Genomic DNA, 21084 nt, shown 5'->3' on the forward strand with positions numbered 1-21084 from the left:
ACAATTATTTGCACAAAATCACCTGTTCTCTTTGTTAAACGTACTACGCACGAACACGTAAAGCATATTTTTCTGCTAAAGTATCTTTCTTATATTTACTTTACTGTCATGCTGCTTGCAGAAAGGGATTTACAAGCATACGTATAAATTTTTAGGAATATGAAAAGCAAGCAATGTGAGCTTCAAATTCAAATTAAGAAAAGTTCGAAAAATAAAATACAAAAAAATAATGATACTTGTTCTGAAAATCTTTTAGCAAAGATTTGAAAAGAACATGGATACATTTGTACACATTAAATTTGAACTTTTATCTTAACCACTTCTATATTCAATGAAATAAAGTGAAATATTATTATTTCGTAATTCTTTCCCTGCTTTTATACATCATGTACATTAAATACTAATATGTAGTATTACGAAAAATTATTTATTATAAAGATTTTATAAATCTTGAGAAAAGTTATGAGTGACAGAATAATCTACTTGATCTTAACCCGTTGGCAAAAACAGAAAATAAATTACAATTTCTCGAATTTCAAACAATTCCTCCAGAGTAGAATGAAATAAGATGAAGTAGAACATGTTAACCTCTTTGGTGTAACAGATTGTCGGTAAAAATATTCCAGCCAATACTGTTGATCTAATTCAATACGAAATGTTACAAATAATATTTTTCATATTGATATGTAGTTTCGTTGGCGTTCACTCTGCCAATCTCGAAACAGTGAGTGATGAAGAGCTTATAAATCTTATAAAAACTGAGAAATATGTAGTCGCGCTTTTTAGTAAGTTTTGATTAATGTTTACACGTATTTTTTCATTTATCAGAATAAAAGAACATTTTCCATGATAATTGATATTAAGTTTATTTATAATATAAATAATATCTAATATTTAATTATATAATATCACAATAAAAATAATATTTTTAGTGAGAAATTCGATAAAATTCGCTCTAAAGAAATCTTGGCATAACCTACTAACTGAACTTTTATCTTTTTTTAAATTCCCTTTTTCTTGACTCTCTCATGTTAAAAATTATAATTCATTCAATTAGCAGTTCTTATATGTAAAATGTTCAAATACGGATAATATTTACAGCAAGCAAACAGCGTCAATGCACAACGTGTGATAACTATAAGAATGAAATGATTCATTTAATACAAGATCTAAATTCTTTATCCATTTGGGTTGTGGAAGCTATTGACAGTCAATTGCTTCGTGTCTATAGTGACGATAAAGAACCAGCACTTGTGTTCTTTAGGCATGGTGTGCCTTTATTATATGATGGTATAGTCATTAACATTAAAAATAATATATCTTAATAAGAAATGCTTTTATTAACTTATTAATTTCCATTTAATCATCTTTTTTAGGACCTTTGAATGCTGAAGAAATTTTAACTATGTTCAGTGAAAACAAGGAACCTACAGTGAAGGAATTAACTGACGATACATTTGAACATCTAACACAAGCAAGTACTGGAGCTACAACCGGGGATTGGTTTGTTATGTTGTAAGTCTTAGGTTTCCCATAATGTTTTGTATGTATGCATATTTCTTATTTGGCAGATATTTAAAGTACAATTCTTTTATAAAAACAGTGGCAGTACAGACTGTGTGGAATGTAGTAGACTGATTCCAAGGTGGGAGGCTGTAGGTGCAAAACTAAAACGAAGGGTTAATGTAGCACGTATCGACAAATACACAACTGGTGCATCCACGGCAAGAAGATTTAATGTTTATGAAACTCCAGAATTTATATTGTAAGTACATAAGAGATAAATAGTAAGCAAACCATAAAATGCTATAATAATAAACAGAATTAATGATACAATATGATGTTTTAATATTTAACATAATTTATTTTGTACTTGTAGCTTTAGACATGGTAAAATGTATCGTTATCAGATTCCAAAATACGACATTAATTCTTTTACATCATTTGCAAAAGAATATTATAAAAATGCGCATGCTGAGACTGTCCCAGTACCACGACGCCGACTGTAAGTTTGAACACATTTATTAGTAGATTCAACTCTTTGTACATGGATATTAGTGTAGTACAATTATGATATAAATATGTTCCCGTTTCAGCGATGATCTTGGAGATACAATTGCGATTTTCTTACGTGAAAAACCATGGATCAGTAGCATAGCGATCAGCGTATTTGTTATAATTTTCGTAGTTTTTAAATTCAGACGCACAACTGAAATGGCACAAAAAAGGGACTAGCCATTTCGTGTATCAAAGACATATATTATGGATACTGCATCAAGTTATTATTGATCATGATTTTGTACAAATCACAATGTATGTATATACATAGATAAGATGAATAAAGTTCTTAATTACAGTGAATCTCTTATTTTTATACTTTTAACAATTCGCATAATTTTTTATTTTCCTAATTATATATACATATATATATATATATATATATATATATATATTTATATGTATATGTATGTATATGTATATATATATATATATTTTATCTCTAACAATTGCATTTTTTATTTCGTATAAAATATCTATAATAGTCACTGCAAGTCTAATCTTTTTTTAACACAAATGTTTCCTATATTTTACAATAAATACTATTGAATAAAAATTATTGCTGTTACACACATGATGGCATCTACTAAACATGATATGCATTTCCCCAAGAAAGTCATCTGAATCTATATAATAAAATTATAATAAAATTTTATATTTACATATACCTATTTAAAATAAAAGTAGATTGAAAGTAATATATTTATTTGGGTAAACGTTGTACTTTAACTTATGATAAATAAATGATTTCAAATGAATTTATATGTGAACCTCTTCACATTCGTTAGGTAACACATATAATTCCTTTATTACCTTTATTACCAGTAGAAAAATAAAGTAAAAATATAATATCAAATGCATCAAGATTCTTTGTATTTGTCTGTAACTTAATTATTTCAGAATATTTATGTTTTGCTTTATATTTTATATTCTTCATAATTTGCAATAATGACGTTCTATTTATTCACAAGACACTCTGTGCTACATATATCAGAGCAAGTAGCTTTGTGCATTGTAATAAGAAAATGTTCACTCTCTGTGATAGTTTTAGACTCATCAGTAGAAAATATTGCATCTATTTTAAACATTATCAATTGATATATTTATCCTAAAGACAGTAGATGAGTCAGCTAATGCCATTCTGATACTATTCTCAAACTTTTCTTGTATGGATGAAAATTCCATCATATTGCTTGGTTTTGAATCAATCCAAAATCCATCAAATTCATAGAAAAGATAACAGTAAAGTTGATGAAATGCGCGAATTGTTGGAAAACCCTTTGAAGAATTATAAATATGAGTCTTGGCACTTCCATCCCTTAATAATCTTAGAGCCATGCTTGTTAAATTTATGCCCACTATGGCAAATGCATAACCATAACGTGGATGTGTAGAATGTGATAACACGTGTGTTGCAGCACTGGGATACTCTTGAGCAAAATAAACTAGATTTTCTAATCCCAAAATGCCCATTCCACGGAAATCTGTTTTTGGATCATCACCCTGAAAGCCGATGTGTTGCCACTGTTTGGTAACTCTAGCATCTAAAGGCTCATAAGGCATCAACAAATTCCATAATTTTAATAGTAGGAACTCATGCTCAGAATTGTCAGCATCATATGGTGTTTTTCTAAGCTCTTCACATTCCACACAAAGTTGTCTATAGCCCCAAATTAGTTCTATACATTTACCAAATGACTTGGCAAAGTCAGGATGAGCTGTCGGATTTACTTTCTTAGTCACCAATATGGTTATAATAGCTTCCTTCAAAATTTTTTGCTTTGTCTGTTTTGTGATTGCATGCTGATCTGCAAGATCATTCAAGTAGACTATAAGAGTTTTAATATTAGCATTCCTAGATAACTTAAGAGATTCTTCTACAGCTAATGTTCTCGGTGCTCCAGGTAATTCTCCATAACAAATTCTTTGAAGTTCACACATTCGTGTTGTGTGCCTTAATAACCACTTTACAATCGGTCTGAAATACCAGCACACCAATGACCAGAAGTATATAAACATGTTTTCTGATAATTAAGAACCTTGATACAGGAAAAATTCGAGTACAAAATTTTTTTATATTCAAATGCTAATTAACCTCGTCCTGTCATCGTATCTCGACATATACAGGTTCTGTCACTAATTTAAAATAATGAGACTTGGAAATTAACACTTTGAAACGTATTTCGATAAATACGTTTTCCTGTTTTCACCATTACAATTAAAATCAATGCACATAACCTGTGCAATAATGTAACTAATATACATGTATGACAGAAAGTTTAATTTTGATACATGGAAAATAATCTCATCTGTTCAGTTTGTTTACAATTAACAAATTTTCGACTTCTATGCTGCTATTACAGAAAAATTATTGAGATTTCTTAAATATTTAACTTGAGCAAAGAGAAATCAATAATAACCTACTAAATTAACATAGTACCGATAGCAGAAGAGGTCACTCACTACTCACTACCGGTACAGTCATCCTGTATCAAAAATTCAATATAAGACACATACCCACGTTGTATAGAGTTAGGAGATTTTCTTTTAGAACGAAGCATCATAGACAATCGTGAAGCGACTTTAAATATTTTTATCTTCCTTATAAGGCAATTGGTATAAAATTACTATATCACCTTGAATATCTACCCTTACAAATGTATGATATTTATAAACATATATGGAATCAAGTTTTTTATAGTAACTTAGACATAATGAAAAAACAATGTCATATCAAAAAATGACGTATGTAAAGTGAAATAACTTCAGTCAACCAGAATTTTAAATAATCCATCATTGATTAGAAAGTTTGTCAAATCAGTAATTTTAAGAAAATATCATAAATGGAAAACGAGCATGAGTCTTCGACAGAAATTTCAACAGATAGCTCAAGCAATACCGACAGCATTCAAAATGTTGACAATCAATGCATAGAATTATCCAATGAGGAGCAAAGGATAAAGAATCAAGCGGACATCGATTTAACATTGGATCTAGGAAGCGTGTTGCCAAATTATGATCGTGTTTCTGAAAATGAGAACGATGATTCATTAGAAAAACTCTCAGCTGTTCTTGAACAGCCAGAAGACTCGGTGATTTTAGAGGGCGCGCAGTCATTAGAAGATGGTCAAGACGATAAAGATTTAAAGTACACGCTATGTTAAAAAAAACCTTTATCAATTAAAAAAAAGAAAAAATATCACACGTTATATTGAATAATTTTCGTAACTAATAGCTACATTCTTCGGGAGCGAATAGAGTCGCTCAGTGAAGTAATGAGGAACTTAAAAGAAGAATTAAGGAAGGAAATAGAACTTTGGAAAAAAGAAAAAGGAGAATTGCAATTTTTACGTGAAAAGGATGATGCATTGGCTTTGGAAGAAGCAACTGCAGCCGCACGTGCAGCTGCAGCAGCCTATGCTGCCGAATCGCCATTATCTAACAATTTGGGTAATTTTTCTTAGGAAACGAGATGTAAAATATTTGAATAATGTTTTAATAACGGATTGATTAATTTATGGTACAGGGGATGTTTTAGATATCTCCTCAGAGGATGCGTTCAGAGAATTGACAATACTCGAATATGAGAAACGTTTGGCTAAATATCAAGACGAATACTCATTTATTCAGGCGGAAAAGCGTTATAATGCCCGATGGAAAATGATAGCAAACGCGTATAAGCAGAAATTGATGGAAGTGGAACGACTCTGTAACGAGGAATTAGAGAAAGTTCAAAAAAATGTGAATCATTTGCAACCGCTGAAAGAAATGGTATCACAATGGTATCTCGACGAAGAAAACCATGGTGACTCAATCAGAAGAACCGATTTTGCTGCAAATGCCCAGAAACTCAATACTTTTAATGAGAATAATATGCTCAATCGTCACACATTGCAAAAGATAGACGCGGAAGTCAATATGGCGCCAGAAATATTCGTTGCTCGATTCAAATCCGACGATCCAACAAAAATAGATAAACTTTATGGATAAATCTCTCCCCATACTTATAATAATACTTTTCATAACGTTTTCGGGATACATTTAATATACACATATTCGTATTACTTCTCACATATTAGAATCAGAATTACAATTTACATATATCTTAAATTTTAATTTTAGACCACATTTTGAATAATTAAATAATCTATCGTACAAAAATATACATACCTTTACATTATTTCATGTTGTTACTCCGTGAAGGATATTTCCATTCATCATGAGAAATTTTCATAACGCAGTTGCATTCAAGTTAAGGCAAGATGTCTACGCTTCTCTAAGGGCTACGGATATCGGAAAGTGATTGCAAAAGTTTTGAAGGATTACCGGCACATACTATATAATTTTGCAAGACTACAATTGTACAACAACTTTGACCTAAATTTGTTTGTTTAAAACAATATTTGAGCACTAATATATAAAAGTATACCGTTTATTGTGAAAAATATCTAAAGTACGTTATTCAAAAGTGTTACCGCGCGCATTCCTTCGTTCACTAACGGATGTGGACTATACCATTTGGACCGTTCCAATTGTTCCAACGTTCCTTATTCATTGTTTACGTGACGTGGTACGTTGAACGATACGTTTACTGGTTGTTGCCGGTTGTGTTCAAAATTGTTTTATTTAACTTGGTTATCGTGATTTTTATAGAAAACAGTTGTGACAATGTTGCAATCTATATTCGACGATGTACGGCGAATGAATAAACGGCAGGTAAACGAATTTCTTCCTTCGAATTACCGTAGATTCTTAGAGCGAGCACATATGGTCGATAAATAGGCTTTATCACTCTTTTCGATTCCTTTTACAGTTTCTGTATCAGATACTAAGTTTTGGTATGATCGTTACATCTGCTCTGATGATATGGAAAGGCTTGATGGTTGTAACAGGTAGTGAAAGTCCGATCGTGGTCGTTCTCAGGTATTTGAATACTTAACCTAATAGTTATATTTGACGCATCTTTCGCGCGAATAAATCTAGTTTTCAACTGTAATGTTATTGATTTTCTATTATATTTTGTACACGGTGTCGATTTCTTATATACTATTAACTATGTTTTGTTCAATGGATCATTACGTATTGGAGTCATTATGCATTACGTATTATTTAAGAATCATAAGCTATGTGATAATATTAACAATAGAGAAACATTAAATTTTATAATTTTTGCATAATTTATAGCTTTAATTTAACGTTTCAGTATTTTAAAACATGATTTTTTTATGCATGGAAATTTTAATATTATAGTGGTAGTATGGAACCAGCTTTCCATAGGGGAGATTTGTTATTTTTAACCAATTACCAAGATGAACCAGTCAGGGTAGGAGAAATTGTTGTTTTTAAAGTTGATGGTAGAGATATTCCAATTGTACACAGAGTACTTAAATTACATGAGAAGTAAGTATCTTTTAAATCTTAATGACAACAAGAATAAAAGGTAGATATACATCGAGTTATTAAAAAAAATAATATATGTATTTTAGGGGTGATCATAATAATACTGTTAAATTTCTAACAAAGGGTGATAATAATTCTGTTGATGATAGAGGTTTATATGCAGCTGGTCAATTATGGTTGACACATAAAGACGTTGTTGGCAGAGCAAGGGGTTTTATGCCATATGTAGGAATGATTACAATATGTATGAATGAATATCCCAAATTTAAATATGCAGTATTATCCTTTTTGGGAATATATGTTTTGGTACACAGAGAATGAAGGTATTTCATATGGGAAGTTATATGAAGTAGACTATCTTAACATTTACAAAAAAAGTACATTGTAAATTTAAATTCTAATTCATAACTCAAATACACATGTGAAGCTATGTACAATGTGATTTTATGTCTTGTTGATTTCGTACCACTTGAAGAACCTTTTGTTATGCAAGAGGTTAATAACATAATAGTTTTGCAGAATTGTATGTATATTTACAATAGTAATAAGAAAATATTAAGGTACATGTGTAATACAACAATACTTTTGTACCGTATTAAAAAATAATGTTCTGCCATTATTGGCAAAATTAAATGTACAAATGTTTTTATTTTCAATTAATACTAATGTTGTTTTTCGAAAAATTCATTTACTCGTTTCATAAATTATTTACAAAAATTTCCATTAACAATATAATATATTATACAAATACCAATAGTCTCAATATTCTATATTTGTAATTGCATTTATAGTATTTTCTAATTATAATGTAAAAATTATTATATCACTGAACAAGTAGGAAGTGTAATTAATTTACGCTTATTTTCGATATTGGGAGATCATAAAATCAATAAATATTCTGTATAAAAGATAAAAGAAAGAGTAGAAAATTTGGGAAAATAAACATTAAAATGTATATATTTAAGTAGGCTCTTTATTTTTACAGCTCATAAAATTAAGCATATCTTCCCTACCTTCTTCAAAGTTGCAATATATGTATATAAAGTTTTTATTTTATGGGCACTGAATATTTTAAAAATATTGACAATTTTATAGATCACTTAACATAGTATAACCAATTATCAATGAAACTTGTTTGTAGTCAACTCGTATGAAAATCTTTGCATATTAATTACGTTTATTCAATACAATGTAACTTTTGTCTCTGACTATCTCAGATTATGAAATAAATTTATAGTACACAAATTATATATGATTTTCTATTTTTAATCCTTACAGTTTCGTAGCTTTTATCACTTCAAATTAGGATAAAAATTGTTTCAGTAAGGTTAAATATATTGTTAGTGTGTTATATGTTAATAAAAATATTTGAATGAAAAATTATATAGAAATAGTTAGGTATAACGTGGTTCCACTCCAATCCACATTTCTTTTGGACTAACAATTAAACCTGGCATTTTATCTTTGAGACTATTTGGTTCACCCTCTATAAACGAAAAGTTGAAGTTTTGCATTAATACGGCGATTATCTCAAACATATTATATCTCGTAAAAGTTTCACCCATACACACACGATGCCCTAGTACAAAAAGCGATATAAAATGTTATTATTGGTAGTGTTGTTAAAATTTGCCAAAAATTCTTTTCATACCAAATCCAAAAGAAAATGTGAGATCTTTACGCAGTTTACCATCTTCTGTGAAAAATCTTTCAGGTCTAAAATTATGGGGATCGCCCCATAAATCGACGTCTGTATTTAATCCGTATAAATTGGTAATTACTATTGTATCCTTGGCAACATCAAAACCAGAAAGAGTAGTTCTCTTTAACGCTTTATGGAATACGCCGAATGGTGTCAGTGTTTCATATCTGAGCGATTCCCGTATTGTCGCTTCGATATATGGTAAACTAAAATATTTTTAAGATTTTACAGTGAAATATTTTCTGCCACATAATAATTACAATAAGAATAATGTATACTTCTTCCTGTCTTGCCACGTAACAAGTCTTTAAGTTCCAGCCACTTTATCTATTTCTTCTCTTATATTTTTTATTACTTCTGGATGATGCATTATAAGTTTGATTTTGTGTAGAAGAGCACTTGGCACCGCAGATAAAGCTGGAAACATGATATCCACAAGAATCATAATTAGTTGTTTCTCGGAGAATGATTTTCCTTTAGTGTTTCCGTTTAAAACCTTTAAATATCGGTCTACTAAACCTTTATCGTCCTCATTATCTGAGTATTTTCTCTTGTCTAAGGGTTCCTGTAGTAATCATGATATTTTATAGTTATTTAGTATATTAAAATAATATAATTTATAAGTATAAACATAAAATTGATATGTACCATAATGAAATCTACCATATGATAATTTCCTAGCATTATATTTTTATATCAAAACATATTTCCAAAGTACTTTAAGAACCAAAATTGAAAAAGAGCTCCTACAGTAGTGTCAGATGCTCTTTGAAACATCATAGCAGATTCACAAAAATATCTCAGTTTATGATATTCTGAACGATCGAATGTTTCGCCAAACATTATATATCATATACTATTCGCAACATATGGATACAGAATATCCGGAAATCGCGCGGAACCACTTCTTACGATTATCTAATAAATTCATTGAAACATCAATTAGTAATCAATTTTCAATTTTAAAATAATTCTCATCGTGTCCTGAAGTACCTTTTCTTTGTCGTTAATGGAACCTTCTTTCAGCATGTCAATGAGAACTGCAATTTCTTCCATTGCGATCGTTTCAAATTTTTCATGTCTTCTACGAAATCTAAATCTCTCATATGTCAATGAGAAGCGGAGAATGAATAAACGGCAGGTAAACGAATTTCTTCCTTCGAATTACCATAGATTCTTAGAGCGAGCACATATGGTCAATAAATAGGCTTTATCACTGTTTTCGCTTCCTTTTACAGCTCCTGTATCAGATGTTAAGTTTTGGTATGATCGTTACATCTGCTCTGATGATATGGAAAGGCTTGATGGTTGTAACAGGTAGTGAAAGTCCGATCGTGGTCGTTCTCAGGTATTTGAATACTTAACCTAATAGTTACATTTGACGCATCTTTCGCGCGAATAAATCTAGTTTTCAACTGTAATGTTATTGATTTTCTATTATATTTTGTACACGGTGTCGATTTCTTATATATTATTAACTATGTTTTGTTCAATGGATCATTACGTATTGGAGTGATTATGCATTACGTATTATTTAAGAATCATAAATTGTGTGATAATATTAACAATAGAGAAATATTAAATTTTATAATTTTTGCATAATTTATAGATTTAATTTAACGTTTCAGTATTTTAAAACATGATTTTTTTATGCATGGAAATTTTAATATTATAGTGGTAGTATGGAACCAGCTTTCCATAGGGGAGATTTGTTACTTTTAACCAATTACCAAGATGAACCAGTCAGGGTAGGAGAAATTGTTGTTTTTAAAGTTGAAGGTAGGGATATTCCAATTGTACACAGAGTACTTAAATTACATGAGAAGTAAGCATCTTTTAAATCTTAATGACAACAAGAATAAAAGGTAGATATACATCGAGTTATTAAAAAAAATAATATATGTATTTTAGGGGTGATCATAATAATACTGTTAAATTTCTAACAAAGGGCGATAATAATTCTGTTGATGATAGAGGTTTATATGCAGCTGGTCAATTATGGTTGACACATAAAGACGTTGTTGGCAGAGCAAGGGGTTTTATGCCATATGTAGGAATGGTTGCAATATGTATAAATGAATATCCCAAATTTAAATATGCAGTATTATCCTTTTTGGGATTATATGTTTTGGTACACAGAGAATGAAGGTATTTCATATGGGAAGTTATATGAAGTAGACTATCTTAACATTTACAAAAAAAGTACATTGTAAATTTAAATTCTAATTCATAACTCAAATACACATGTGAAGCTATGTACAATGTGATTTTATGTCTTGTTGATTTCGTACCACTTGAAGAACCTTTTGTTATGCAAGAGGTTAATAACATAATAGTTTTGCAGAATTGTATGTATATTTACAATAGTAATAAGAAAATATTAAGGTACATGTGTAATACAACAATACTTTTGTACCGTATTAAAAAATAATGTTCTGCCATTATTGGCAAAATTAAATGTACAAATGTTTTTATTTTCAATTAATACTAATGTTGTTTTTCGAAAATTCATTTACTCGTTTCATAAATTATTTACAAAAATTTCCATTAACAAAATAATATATTATACAAATACCAATAGTCTCAATATTCTATATTTGTAATTGCATTTATAGTATTTTCTAATTATAATGTAAAAATTATTATATCACTGAACAGGTAGGAAGTGTAATTAATTTACGCTTATTTTCGATATTGGGAGATCATAAAATCAATAAATATTCTGTATAAAAGATAAAAGAAAGAATAGAAAATTTGGGAAAATAAACATTAAAATGTATATATTTAAGTAGGCTCTTTATTTTTACAGCTTATAAAATTAAGCATATCTTCCCTACCTTCTTCAAAGTTGCAATATATGTATATAAAGTTTTTATTTTATGGGCACTGAATATTTTAAAAATATTGACAATTTTATAGACCACTTAACATAGTATAACCGACCATCAATGAAACTTGTTTGTAGTCAACTCGTATGAAAATCTTTGTATATTAATTACGTTTATTCAATGCAATGTAACTTTTGTCTCTGACTATCTCAGATTATGAAATAAATTTATAGTACACAAATTATATATGATTTTCTATTTTTAATCCTTACAGTTTCGTAGCTTTTATCACTTCAAATTAGAATAAAAATTGTTTCAGTAAGGTTAAATATATTGTTACTGTGTTATATGTTAATAAAAATATTTGATTGAAAAATTATATAGAAATAGTTAGGTATAACGTGGTTTCACTCCAATCCACATTTCTTTTGGACTAACAATTAAACCTGGCATTTTATCTTTGAGACTATTTGGTTCACCCTCTATAAACGAAAAGTTGAAGTTTTGCATTAATACGGCGATTATCTCAAACATATTATATCTCGTAAAAGTTTCACCCATACACACACGATGCCCTAGTACAAAAAGCGATATAAAACGTTATTATTGGTAGTGTTGTTAAAATTTGCCAAAAATTCTTTACATACCAAATCCAAAAGAAAATGTGAGATCTTTACGCAGTTTACCATCTTCTGTGAGAAATCTTTCAGGTCTAAAATTATGGGGATCACCCCATAAATCGACGTCTGTATTTAATCCGTATAAATTGGTAATTACTATTGTATCCTTGGCAACATCAAAACCAGAAAGAGTAGTTCTCTTTAACGCTTTATGGAATACGCCGAATGGTGTCAGTGTTTCGTATCTGAGCGATTCCCGTATTGTCGCTTCGATATATGGTAAACTAAAATATTTTGAAAATTTTTCAGTGAAATATTTTCTGCCACACAATAATTACAATACGAATAATGTATACTTCTTCCTGTCTTGCCACGTAACGAGTCTTCCAGTTCCAACCACTTTATCTATTTCATCTCTTATATTTTTTATTACTTCTGGATGATGCATTATAAGCTTGATTGTGTGTAGAAGAGCACTTGGCACCGCAGATAAAGCTGGAAACATGATATCCACAAGCATCATAATTAGTTGTTTCTCGGAGAATGATTTTCCTTTAGTGTTTCCGTTTAAAACCTTTAAATATCGGTCTACTAAACCTTTATCGTCCTCATTATCTGAGTATTTTCTCTTGTCTAAGTGTTCCTGTAATAATCATGATATTTTATAGTTATTTAGTATATTAAAATAATATAATTTATAAGTATAAACATAAAATTGATATGTACCATAATGAAATCTACCATACGATAATTTCCTAGCATTATATTTTTATATCCAAACATATTTCCAAAATACTTTAAGAACCAAAATTGAAAAAGAGCTCCTCCAGTAGTGTCAGATGCTCTTTGAAACATCATTGCAGATTCACAAAAATATCTCAGTTTATGATATTCTGAACGATCGAATGTTTCGCCAAACATTATATACCATATAGTATTCGCAACATATGGATACAGAATATCCGGAAATCGCGCGGAACCACTTCTTAAGATTGTCTAATAAATTCATTGAAACATCAATTAGTAATCAATTTTCAATTTTAAAATAATTCTCATCGTGTCCTGAAGTACCTTTTCTTTGTCGTTAATGGAACCTTCTTTCAGCATGTCAATGAGAATTGTAATTTCTTCCATTGCGATCGTTTCAAATTTTTCATGTCTTCTACCAAATCCAAAATCTCTCATATGTCGAAAAACAAATCTTCTTTGTTCTTGCCAAAATAAACCTTCGACGAAAAAGATACCTGGAATTTCATGCAATTACATATGTGAAGCATTATTTTTGGCATTCCTCTTTTATAAACGTATCAAATTTTCTTCACAAGGAAATACCTAATGATTCTCCAAAGGATCTTGCTAAGAGAACGTCTAAAGTGCCCGCTCTTCCGTCAAAATCATCTTTCGTTAGTACTTCTTTAATACTGTTATAATCGTTCGCAACTACAGTCACAATACCACCAAAGTGGCATGTCAAGACTTTAGATTTCAACTTATTTGCATAATACGTCACAGCTTTAAAAGGATATTTGTAATCATACCATAATAAATACCAATAAGATCCTACTATTGGCAATCGCGAAATGCCTATTATGGTAAAATATTTAAATTGTAATAAAAGAGAATGAATGCAGATAATTTAAATATAACGCACGGAATTATTTTAATCTTGTGAAACTTACTTGGTGGTGTATTTGTTAGTGTACTTATACTTTTGTAGATTTTATATCCTACTAATAAAACTAGTATTATAACAAGAAGTGGAGACATTCTTTCTTCAATTCTGAACATAGAATGATCATCAATAATTATTTCTTGCCCTATTTAATATCTCCCCTATAACATATGTGCATATATATATATTGTTTATGCGTATTCAGATAAATCTATATATATATCTTATCTTTTGGTACGAAGTTGAGAATTTTAGTTTCTTCATAACTATATTATACTCAATATTAATACAAAGTGATTAATATAAAAAGCTTAAAGTAAATAACTTGAAAGAAAAATTGTTTTTTATTTATTTTTAGTGTTTAGAAATAGTATTAATATAAAGATTAGACATAATACTGTACAATAATAATAATGTATATGTAATAGTAATGTATTGTATAATAATAATGTACTGTAATAATAATAATAATATAAAGATAAACATAATAGTGATTATATATGTAAACATATATCAGTGGGAATTATGTAAGTATCAAAAGTGTTAGAAATTACAAAGTTTACTTAGGTACCAATTTTGTGATTAAATATCCATCTTATTTCTGTAATCTAATAATGTGTTTTACATATGAGGTATAAGAGTAGTTAAAAATAAAATTTCTAATAAAAGTCTCTATTTTACAATACAAAGTATCATACATTTTTCGAATTTATTAGATCACAACATAAGACATCTAAGTACATACTGTTTATTATATTTTATCATACTATATTCTAAAACTCTTTCTCTACAAAAAATAATCTTTTCTTTTCTTAAATAATATATTTATTGTTAGGTTTTAAAACAGATTTATATAATTCATTCACTGAAAATACTTAGTATCCCCTAAGCATACTACTTGCAAACTATTTTTTATCACTGAACGCATTCGATCATCATTCATTACTGTACAACCTACATTTGGGGATAATTTATATAATAAACAAATACAGTCATCCAAGTTTTGTATTATTTCCTTGTCAAATACTGGAGTTTTTGTTAAATCAAAATGCAGCTTTAAAAAAGCAGTATACAGAGGTACGCAGTGAGCTGCCACTCGAAGATGAAACATCAAGAGGAAAGTTTTTGCAGTCTAAAAAATTATATTTAATATGTAATAAAGGTAACATATAATAAAAGTAAAATATATAATGAAGGTATTTACCTCCAATGTTGCTTTTAATGTTTTTAGATCTGTATGATGTTCACAATACTCGGAAAGTATTCTTGTTAATCTTTCACACCACTTGGCACAACCAATATTAGTCAATAGTTGAGGTAAACTCAACATATACACACATCTTAATTCCACATTTTGTTCAAATTCCATATTATCTAGTAGAACAGCTAAAATATCATCCCTCTTTGTCCACTGTAATAATATAAAATATTACAAGATTTATACTTAAATTAATACATATAAATACTAATTTTTTAAACTTACTTCAAAAACATTTAATGTATTATCCCAATGTTCAATGGTAGCTAATAAATTTGTTAAGCATTTGTATATCAAAATTACATATTTGGCTTCTCTTTGATGACTTAAGCATTCTAAAGCATGAAAAATTACTTTGGCATATCCAATGTCAATCAATCCTTTTTTCTAAATATCCAAACATAAAATTAGTAACTTATATTGGTGAACAACATTATACTTGAAATTATATAATATAAATTTTTACCAAGTGAGAATGTTGAATAATTTGATATAAACATTCAAGACCTAGTACAATGTTTTCTGGCACATAATCATCAATAATTATTAAAGCTGTTGGAAGCACATCACTAATATGATTATATAAAGCTGGTTTCTAAAAAAGATAAATATAAATTATAAATTTTAACACGTAATTACTTGATCATTGTCTCTTGAATTTGATTTACAAACCTCAATTTGATATAAAAACCATTTGTAACTTGCTACAGCTGCTGGATAAGCTTTCCAAGTATCTTTCAGTAACTTAGGCCTTAGTGTTAATAATACTGCAGTAAAGTTATCTTGTTCCGTTAAAAGTTGTGAGATGCTTTGATATTTGTATAACTCCAAGATTTTGCTAGTCAAGTTTTTGATGATGGACACAGATTCTGTTGTGTTCCAAACACTTTGTTCGTGTTGTTCTCCGATGAGTACTAACAAATTGATTGTTAAAGTTTTTACTATCGATGAATCTAATTTTATTTGCACGTGTCCTTCATGACGACAGTAAATGATATGCTGAATCATAGATTTGATATCTTGCAAATTTCTATCTATAATTTGTCTATACCCTCTGAAGTCATTTTCTTCCAATGGTCGACTAATACCGTCGATTCTTTCAGGAACATAACTCACTTGTATAAGATTATTGCATTTTGTCCATAAATTTTCCTCATGAAATTCGCCCTTAATTTTTAAAGCTTCCAATTCTTTTAAAAGACTATTCATTTTAAGAATTATTCGTCAACGAGTTCGACAAGAGATAATGATTACTATATTGCGAATCAACTTTTTCGCAACGATTTATTAGTTCCGCAAGTACACACAGAAAATTTCATTTTTCGAATTACCGTGAACGATAGTACTTCAACCGAATTCCTTGTTTCATACTTTTAATCAACGAAATAATTGTTGACTCTTTTACGAATCTGGCTTCGAATGATCTGAACACTCAATCAAAAGGGAGTATATCACTTTTTATCGACCATACTTAAATATACAATACTTTGATAAAAATTTTTATTTGTATTTTACAATATTAATATCTAGTATTTCAATCGCAACGAATGTTTCTTCTACTGGCCTACCTTTGCAAATTTACAATGTAATTACTGTATTTTGTAATATTGTTCGATGTCTCGAAAGAGTAATCGATACGAACCACACGAGGTCTCGAAGAATCTGTCATTTTTCCCTTTTAATACTTTACCGTCAAAAGCTAGTTTTCTTTCTCTTTTGTACAATCTTCTTTTTTCAATCTTATCGTTTAATATGTGTTTGCTAGTCAGTTACTATACGAGTATACCGCGATCGTATTCGTGCTCCAATTTTAACCAAAATCAAGAACATTCGTGCTAACTGCATGGAAATTGCAGTGTACGCCTTCACTAGTGTTTCGGTGCATCACTTGCTCATACTGAGTGTCGTGTCGCGTAACGTAAATCGTTATTTATTTTTTATCAGTTTCTGAGATCCTTGGTAATTATGAATTAAAGAAGGTGTAATAGCTGGTAGTTACGACATGGCTGAGTACCGTTAGTTCATTTTCTATTTTTTTCAAATCATTTATTGTATCGACGTTTCATTTTCCATGATTAATCTTTAGATTTAAGTTCCACCTCCATTTTGCATCCTACATACGGGACACCGCCCTCCAAACAATTATTACATAGTTAATAATTCTTTATTTTTTCGTCCGAACAACATAAAATTATCGAAAACATACTTAAATATTATTCTAGTTATTCGGGAAATCTTTTGCGAATTTCTCATGAAAGTTACATAACCTCATTCTTCAAAGTTAAACGAATTTTTTGACTCATAGCTTTTTGTTTTACTTTGTTACTTCGATTATTGCATATAATATCATTTAAAGTATTTAATAATTTCACGATGTACTCGAGAATGTCATCTACATCAAACATAAAATAAAATGTACAAATCTTTTTAAATACAATTACTCTGGTTCTCTTAAGGATCCGGTTCTTATTGTGTATCATCAGGGGTAGGCAGTGACTCTGAGGTTATGGCAGAGCTAGCAGCATTTCTCGGCCAGGAAATTCCTGAGGGAAGAAACAACCTGGCTGATAATCATATCAATCTTGAACGGGTTGCTGATTATTGTGAAGCAAATTATTTTCAAGCTGAAAACAAGAGAATAGCTTTAGAAGAAACCAAAAATTTTACTACTCAGTCATTGGCTAGTGTAGCCTATCAAATAAATACCCTTGCTTATAATTTTTTACAATTATTGGATTTACAAACATCTCAGCTTGCTGAGATGGAAAGCCAAATGAACCATATTGCTCAAACAGTTATGATACACAAAGAGAAAGTAGCTAGAAGAGAAATTGGAGTATTAACAGCTAATAAAATTACAGTGCGCCAATACAAAATTATTGCACCAGCAAATCCTGAAAAACCAATTAAATATGTAAGAAAGAGTATTGATTATACAATCTTGGATGATATTGGACATGGAGTACGTAGTAGCGGTACTCCAAGAAGTAAGCAACGTGGTGGAAGTCAGGGCAGTGTTCAAAGTTTAGGTGCAGCTTCCACTGGTTCTGGTTTAGGTGCTGCTATGGTAGGACCAGCTCCTACCACTAAGCCACCTACCCCTCCTCAGACAGTAAGAACTGGTAAATGTAAAACTAATATATATATGTATACATATATATCTACTTTAAAATGACATTAGATTATTTAATATGAATTTTCTATTTTACCTCTAGGAACATTGAGCAAAGGATCCCGAGAATACAGAACACCACCTGCAGTTGCTCCGCCTCAAGTTCCTAGTCACTATGCTCCTAATTATCCACTAGGTCATCCAAGAAGAGAACGTGGTCCTGGTTATAGTACTCTACCTTTACACGCACATACCACATCTCACGCAGTACACAATACTAATCACAATACACATACAAACACTGCAACCCAACATATTTCGCCACCTCAAGTGGGAACTGTTCATCCATTGCAAAGTCATCCGCAAACACCACCACCAGCTCCACCTAGCGTAACAGCAGGGTATGCCCAGGAACAACACAATAATATGCCTCGTAAGTTCTTATTTGATTGGACTTAGATCTAAGTAATAAACTACGGAATTATATAAATATCCGTTTCCATTTCTAGCGCCACCTTCGCCCTTAGTTGGCATAACTGGTAATACGTTAGATTTTACCAGTTATCACACTTTGTCAGAAAGATTGAGTCATCAAGTTAGTCGAAGTAGTGGTGCAAGTAGCCCACCATTACCACCACCACCACCACCAGAACAAGAAGAACATCCGCAATTTGGTAGACCTACACAATCTAGTGGTGCTATTATGCCTATTGTACCGGATGAGGAAGATCTCCCTGGTTGGGTGCCAAAGAATTATATCGAAAAAGGTATGTTGTGATACTTTTTAGACTGTAGAATATCTAAGTAGTATTAAGATGTAATCAAATATTACCATTTTAGTTGTTGCAATTTATGATTATTATGCCGACAAGGAGGATGAATTGAGCTTCCAGGAAAGCTCTGTAATTTATGTACTAAAAAAGAATGACGATGGGTGGTGGGAGGGGGTCATGGATGGTATAACGGGTCTGTTCCCCGGAAATTACGTAGAACCTTGCGTTTAATAAGTTGTCCAATATTGCATTTAGATATATCAAAATTGTGAATATCGGTGGTTATTCACAAAAGACTGCAAATTTAAGGGACAGATTCTCTGATTTTAATATCTTATTTAGTATTAATAATAATAAGGCTATACTAACACAATCGATGCAAACACATAGAACGACGTAACAAAATATGAGGTGGAATATGGTAAATGTGTAAATTACAGATTCTTCCACAAATCTCAAATATCATGCGAATTTTCTAAAAATCAAACTAACCAATCTTTATATCAACATAAGAAAGTGTATTTTTTGGTAAATAGTATTTCCTCCAGTGGATGTTATTTTATCTCAACTCCAATAGATCATATTTATATACATATATGCATAAAGGCATGTAGTTACTATGCTACTATATAATCAATTAGCTGTTAATTGTATTTATGTATCTAAGGTGTAACTAATACGATGTTAGTAGTAGGTTAATAAGTAATCAAAATACCAAACGTCCTGTCGTCGTGTAACGAGAATCTTTGCGCCTTATACTAAACGTAACCTCGTAATATAAATTGCTTGATAAGTTTATTTTAATAGTTAACGGTATATTGACCTCAGGATTTTAGTTCTCATAAAATGAAGTCGACGAAAGTAATCCTCGTTTGAATGTTTTAGAGAGTATACCAGGTCGTAGCATATTCATTATAGAGTCAGCTAATGTACGCGATTTGTTTAAGATGTAGTGATTTCATTTAACCAGGTAGTATCCTACATAGTTGTGTAATATTCATACTTTGTATGGTGCTATTTGTTAGCGCACTATTACCACAAGTATCTTTTAATTGGCCAAGTAATTCTGCGGTCATTTTTACCGCATTTCTCCCTCATTAAAAAATTATCCTTTTATATAAGCTAAAAAGCTTGTATGTATCGACAATAAAGGTCTCGTTTTCGTGAGGATTACATACTTTGGAGAATTATCACAGAATTGGTACAGGAGAATTAGAATAGGTTTTTCAAACAAATAAAGAGCTAGTGGATAGAAAATTGAATCTTTAATTTTAATAGAAATTTTAATGGAAGGTTTTATTTGTCACTAGGGAAGCATAATGAAATGTACGAATACAATTGTATTTAGAATCAAATAAAAGAATTGTAATATAAAATTTCGAATGGTATTCATCTAACAGTTAAGGTTTCTTCACAATTCCACGTTATCTTTATCCATAACCATAATCCACTTTGCTGTTGCTTTAGTTCAATTAATGTATAATTTATCTTACTAGCTTGTGATTCCAAGCTGATATTATGATTATATTATGATTAGTAAAACACGAGTTCGCGATTGTCTATTATATCAACTAATCTAGATCACAAATCTAGGATGTTTATTACCTTGGGCAAATTTCCTATTACTCCTCCTTTAATTTCCTATTAGGATAGTTAAAAAT

General features: G+C 30.1%; 8 protein-coding genes across 11 annotated transcripts; 4 read left to right on the top strand and 4 right to left on the bottom strand.

Moving 5' to 3' along the window:
- The first annotated feature begins 486 nt into the window (after positions 1 to 486).
- Positions 487 to 2361, top strand: LOC132914068 (thioredoxin domain-containing protein). Its single transcript, XM_060972869.1, has 6 exons — positions 487 to 785; positions 1102 to 1290; positions 1377 to 1515; positions 1604 to 1765; positions 1880 to 2005; positions 2097 to 2361. Exons 1-6 carry the CDS (start codon positions 656 to 658, stop codon positions 2233 to 2235), a joined length of 885 nt encoding a protein of 294 aa, XP_060828852.1. The 5' UTR covers positions 487 to 655; the 3' UTR covers positions 2236 to 2361.
- LOC132914067 (ELMO domain-containing protein 2) lies at positions 1844 to 4716 on the bottom strand. Its single transcript, XM_060972868.1, has 2 exons — positions 4576 to 4716; positions 1844 to 4036 (listed from the first exon to the last, which is right to left on the bottom strand). Exons 1-2 carry the CDS (start codon positions 4620 to 4622, stop codon positions 3139 to 3141), a joined length of 945 nt encoding a protein of 314 aa, XP_060828851.1. The 5' UTR covers positions 4623 to 4716; the 3' UTR covers positions 1844 to 3138.
- Positions 4717 to 4813: 97 nt separating this feature from the next.
- LOC132914073 (uncharacterized) lies at positions 4814 to 6174 on the top strand. Its single transcript, XM_060972878.1, has 3 exons — positions 4814 to 5206; positions 5294 to 5508; positions 5585 to 6174. The coding sequence occupies exons 1-3, from the start codon at positions 4902 to 4904 to the stop codon at positions 6046 to 6048; spliced, it is 984 nt and encodes a 327-aa protein (XP_060828861.1). The 5' UTR covers positions 4814 to 4901; the 3' UTR covers positions 6049 to 6174.
- Positions 6175 to 6632: 458 nt separating this feature from the next.
- LOC132914072 (signal peptidase complex catalytic subunit SEC11A) lies at positions 6633 to 12232 on the top strand. 3 transcript variants are annotated; one of them, XM_060972877.1, is made up of 4 exons: positions 6633 to 6774; positions 10399 to 10508; positions 10836 to 10985; positions 11072 to 12232. In XM_060972877.1, the coding sequence occupies exons 1-4, from the start codon at positions 6727 to 6729 to the stop codon at positions 11304 to 11306; spliced, it is 543 nt and encodes a 180-aa protein (XP_060828860.1). In that variant the 5' UTR covers positions 6633 to 6726; the 3' UTR covers positions 11307 to 12232. The 3 variants fall into 3 exon arrangements, with proteins under 3 accessions (XP_060828860.1, XP_060828859.1, XP_060828858.1); XM_060972876.1 differs by lacking the exons at positions 10399 to 10508; positions 10836 to 10985; positions 11072 to 12232 and adding exons at positions 6872 to 6981; positions 7309 to 7458; positions 7545 to 7900 and having other exon boundaries at positions 6639 to 6774; XM_060972875.1 differs by lacking the exon at positions 6633 to 6774 and adding an exon at positions 10166 to 10301.
- Positions 8534 to 10271, bottom strand: LOC132914071 (probable cytochrome P450 304a1). Its single transcript, XM_060972874.1, is given in 5 exon segments — positions 8534 to 9037; positions 9110 to 9366; positions 9439 to 9725; positions 9809 to 10078; positions 10154 to 10271. Coding segments are annotated over 4 exon segments (765 nt in total). The 5' UTR covers positions 9845 to 10078; positions 10154 to 10271; the 3' UTR covers positions 8534 to 8852.
- Positions 12060 to 14411, bottom strand: LOC132914064 (probable cytochrome P450 304a1). The gene is made up of 7 exons (XM_060972864.1): positions 14288 to 14411; positions 13941 to 14192; positions 13680 to 13852; positions 13335 to 13604; positions 12965 to 13251; positions 12636 to 12892; positions 12060 to 12563 (listed from the first exon to the last, which is right to left on the bottom strand). The coding sequence occupies exons 1-7, from the start codon at positions 14394 to 14396 to the stop codon at positions 12379 to 12381; spliced, it is 1533 nt and encodes a 510-aa protein (XP_060828847.1). The 5' UTR covers positions 14397 to 14411; the 3' UTR covers positions 12060 to 12378.
- A 525-nt stretch (positions 14412 to 14936) lies between these two features.
- Positions 14937 to 17051, bottom strand: LOC132914066 (TELO2-interacting protein 2-like). The gene is made up of 5 exons (XM_060972867.1): positions 16211 to 17051; positions 16005 to 16133; positions 15764 to 15925; positions 15485 to 15691; positions 14937 to 15412 (listed from the first exon to the last, which is right to left on the bottom strand). Exons 1-5 carry the CDS (start codon positions 16745 to 16747, stop codon positions 15143 to 15145), a joined length of 1305 nt encoding a protein of 434 aa, XP_060828850.1. The 5' UTR covers positions 16748 to 17051; the 3' UTR covers positions 14937 to 15142.
- Positions 17052 to 17198: 147 nt separating this feature from the next.
- On the top strand, positions 17199 to 20799 carry LOC132914065 (abl interactor 2). Of its 2 annotated transcripts, none has more exons than XM_060972866.1 (5): positions 17199 to 17553; positions 18022 to 18660; positions 18754 to 19083; positions 19160 to 19417; positions 19491 to 20799. In XM_060972866.1, the coding sequence occupies exons 1-5, from the start codon at positions 17541 to 17543 to the stop codon at positions 19652 to 19654; spliced, it is 1404 nt and encodes a 467-aa protein (XP_060828849.1). In that variant the 5' UTR covers positions 17199 to 17540; the 3' UTR covers positions 19655 to 20799. The 2 variants fall into 2 exon arrangements, with proteins under 2 accessions (XP_060828849.1, XP_060828848.1); XM_060972865.1 differs by having other exon boundaries at positions 17200 to 17553; positions 17995 to 18660.
- Positions 20800 to 21084: the final 285 nt, after the last annotated feature.

This window comes from Bombus pascuorum, chromosome 14, assembly GCF_905332965.1.
Source record: "Bombus pascuorum chromosome 14, iyBomPasc1.1, whole genome shotgun sequence".
Lineage (NCBI taxonomy): Eukaryota > Metazoa > Arthropoda > Insecta > Hymenoptera > Apidae > Bombus > Bombus pascuorum.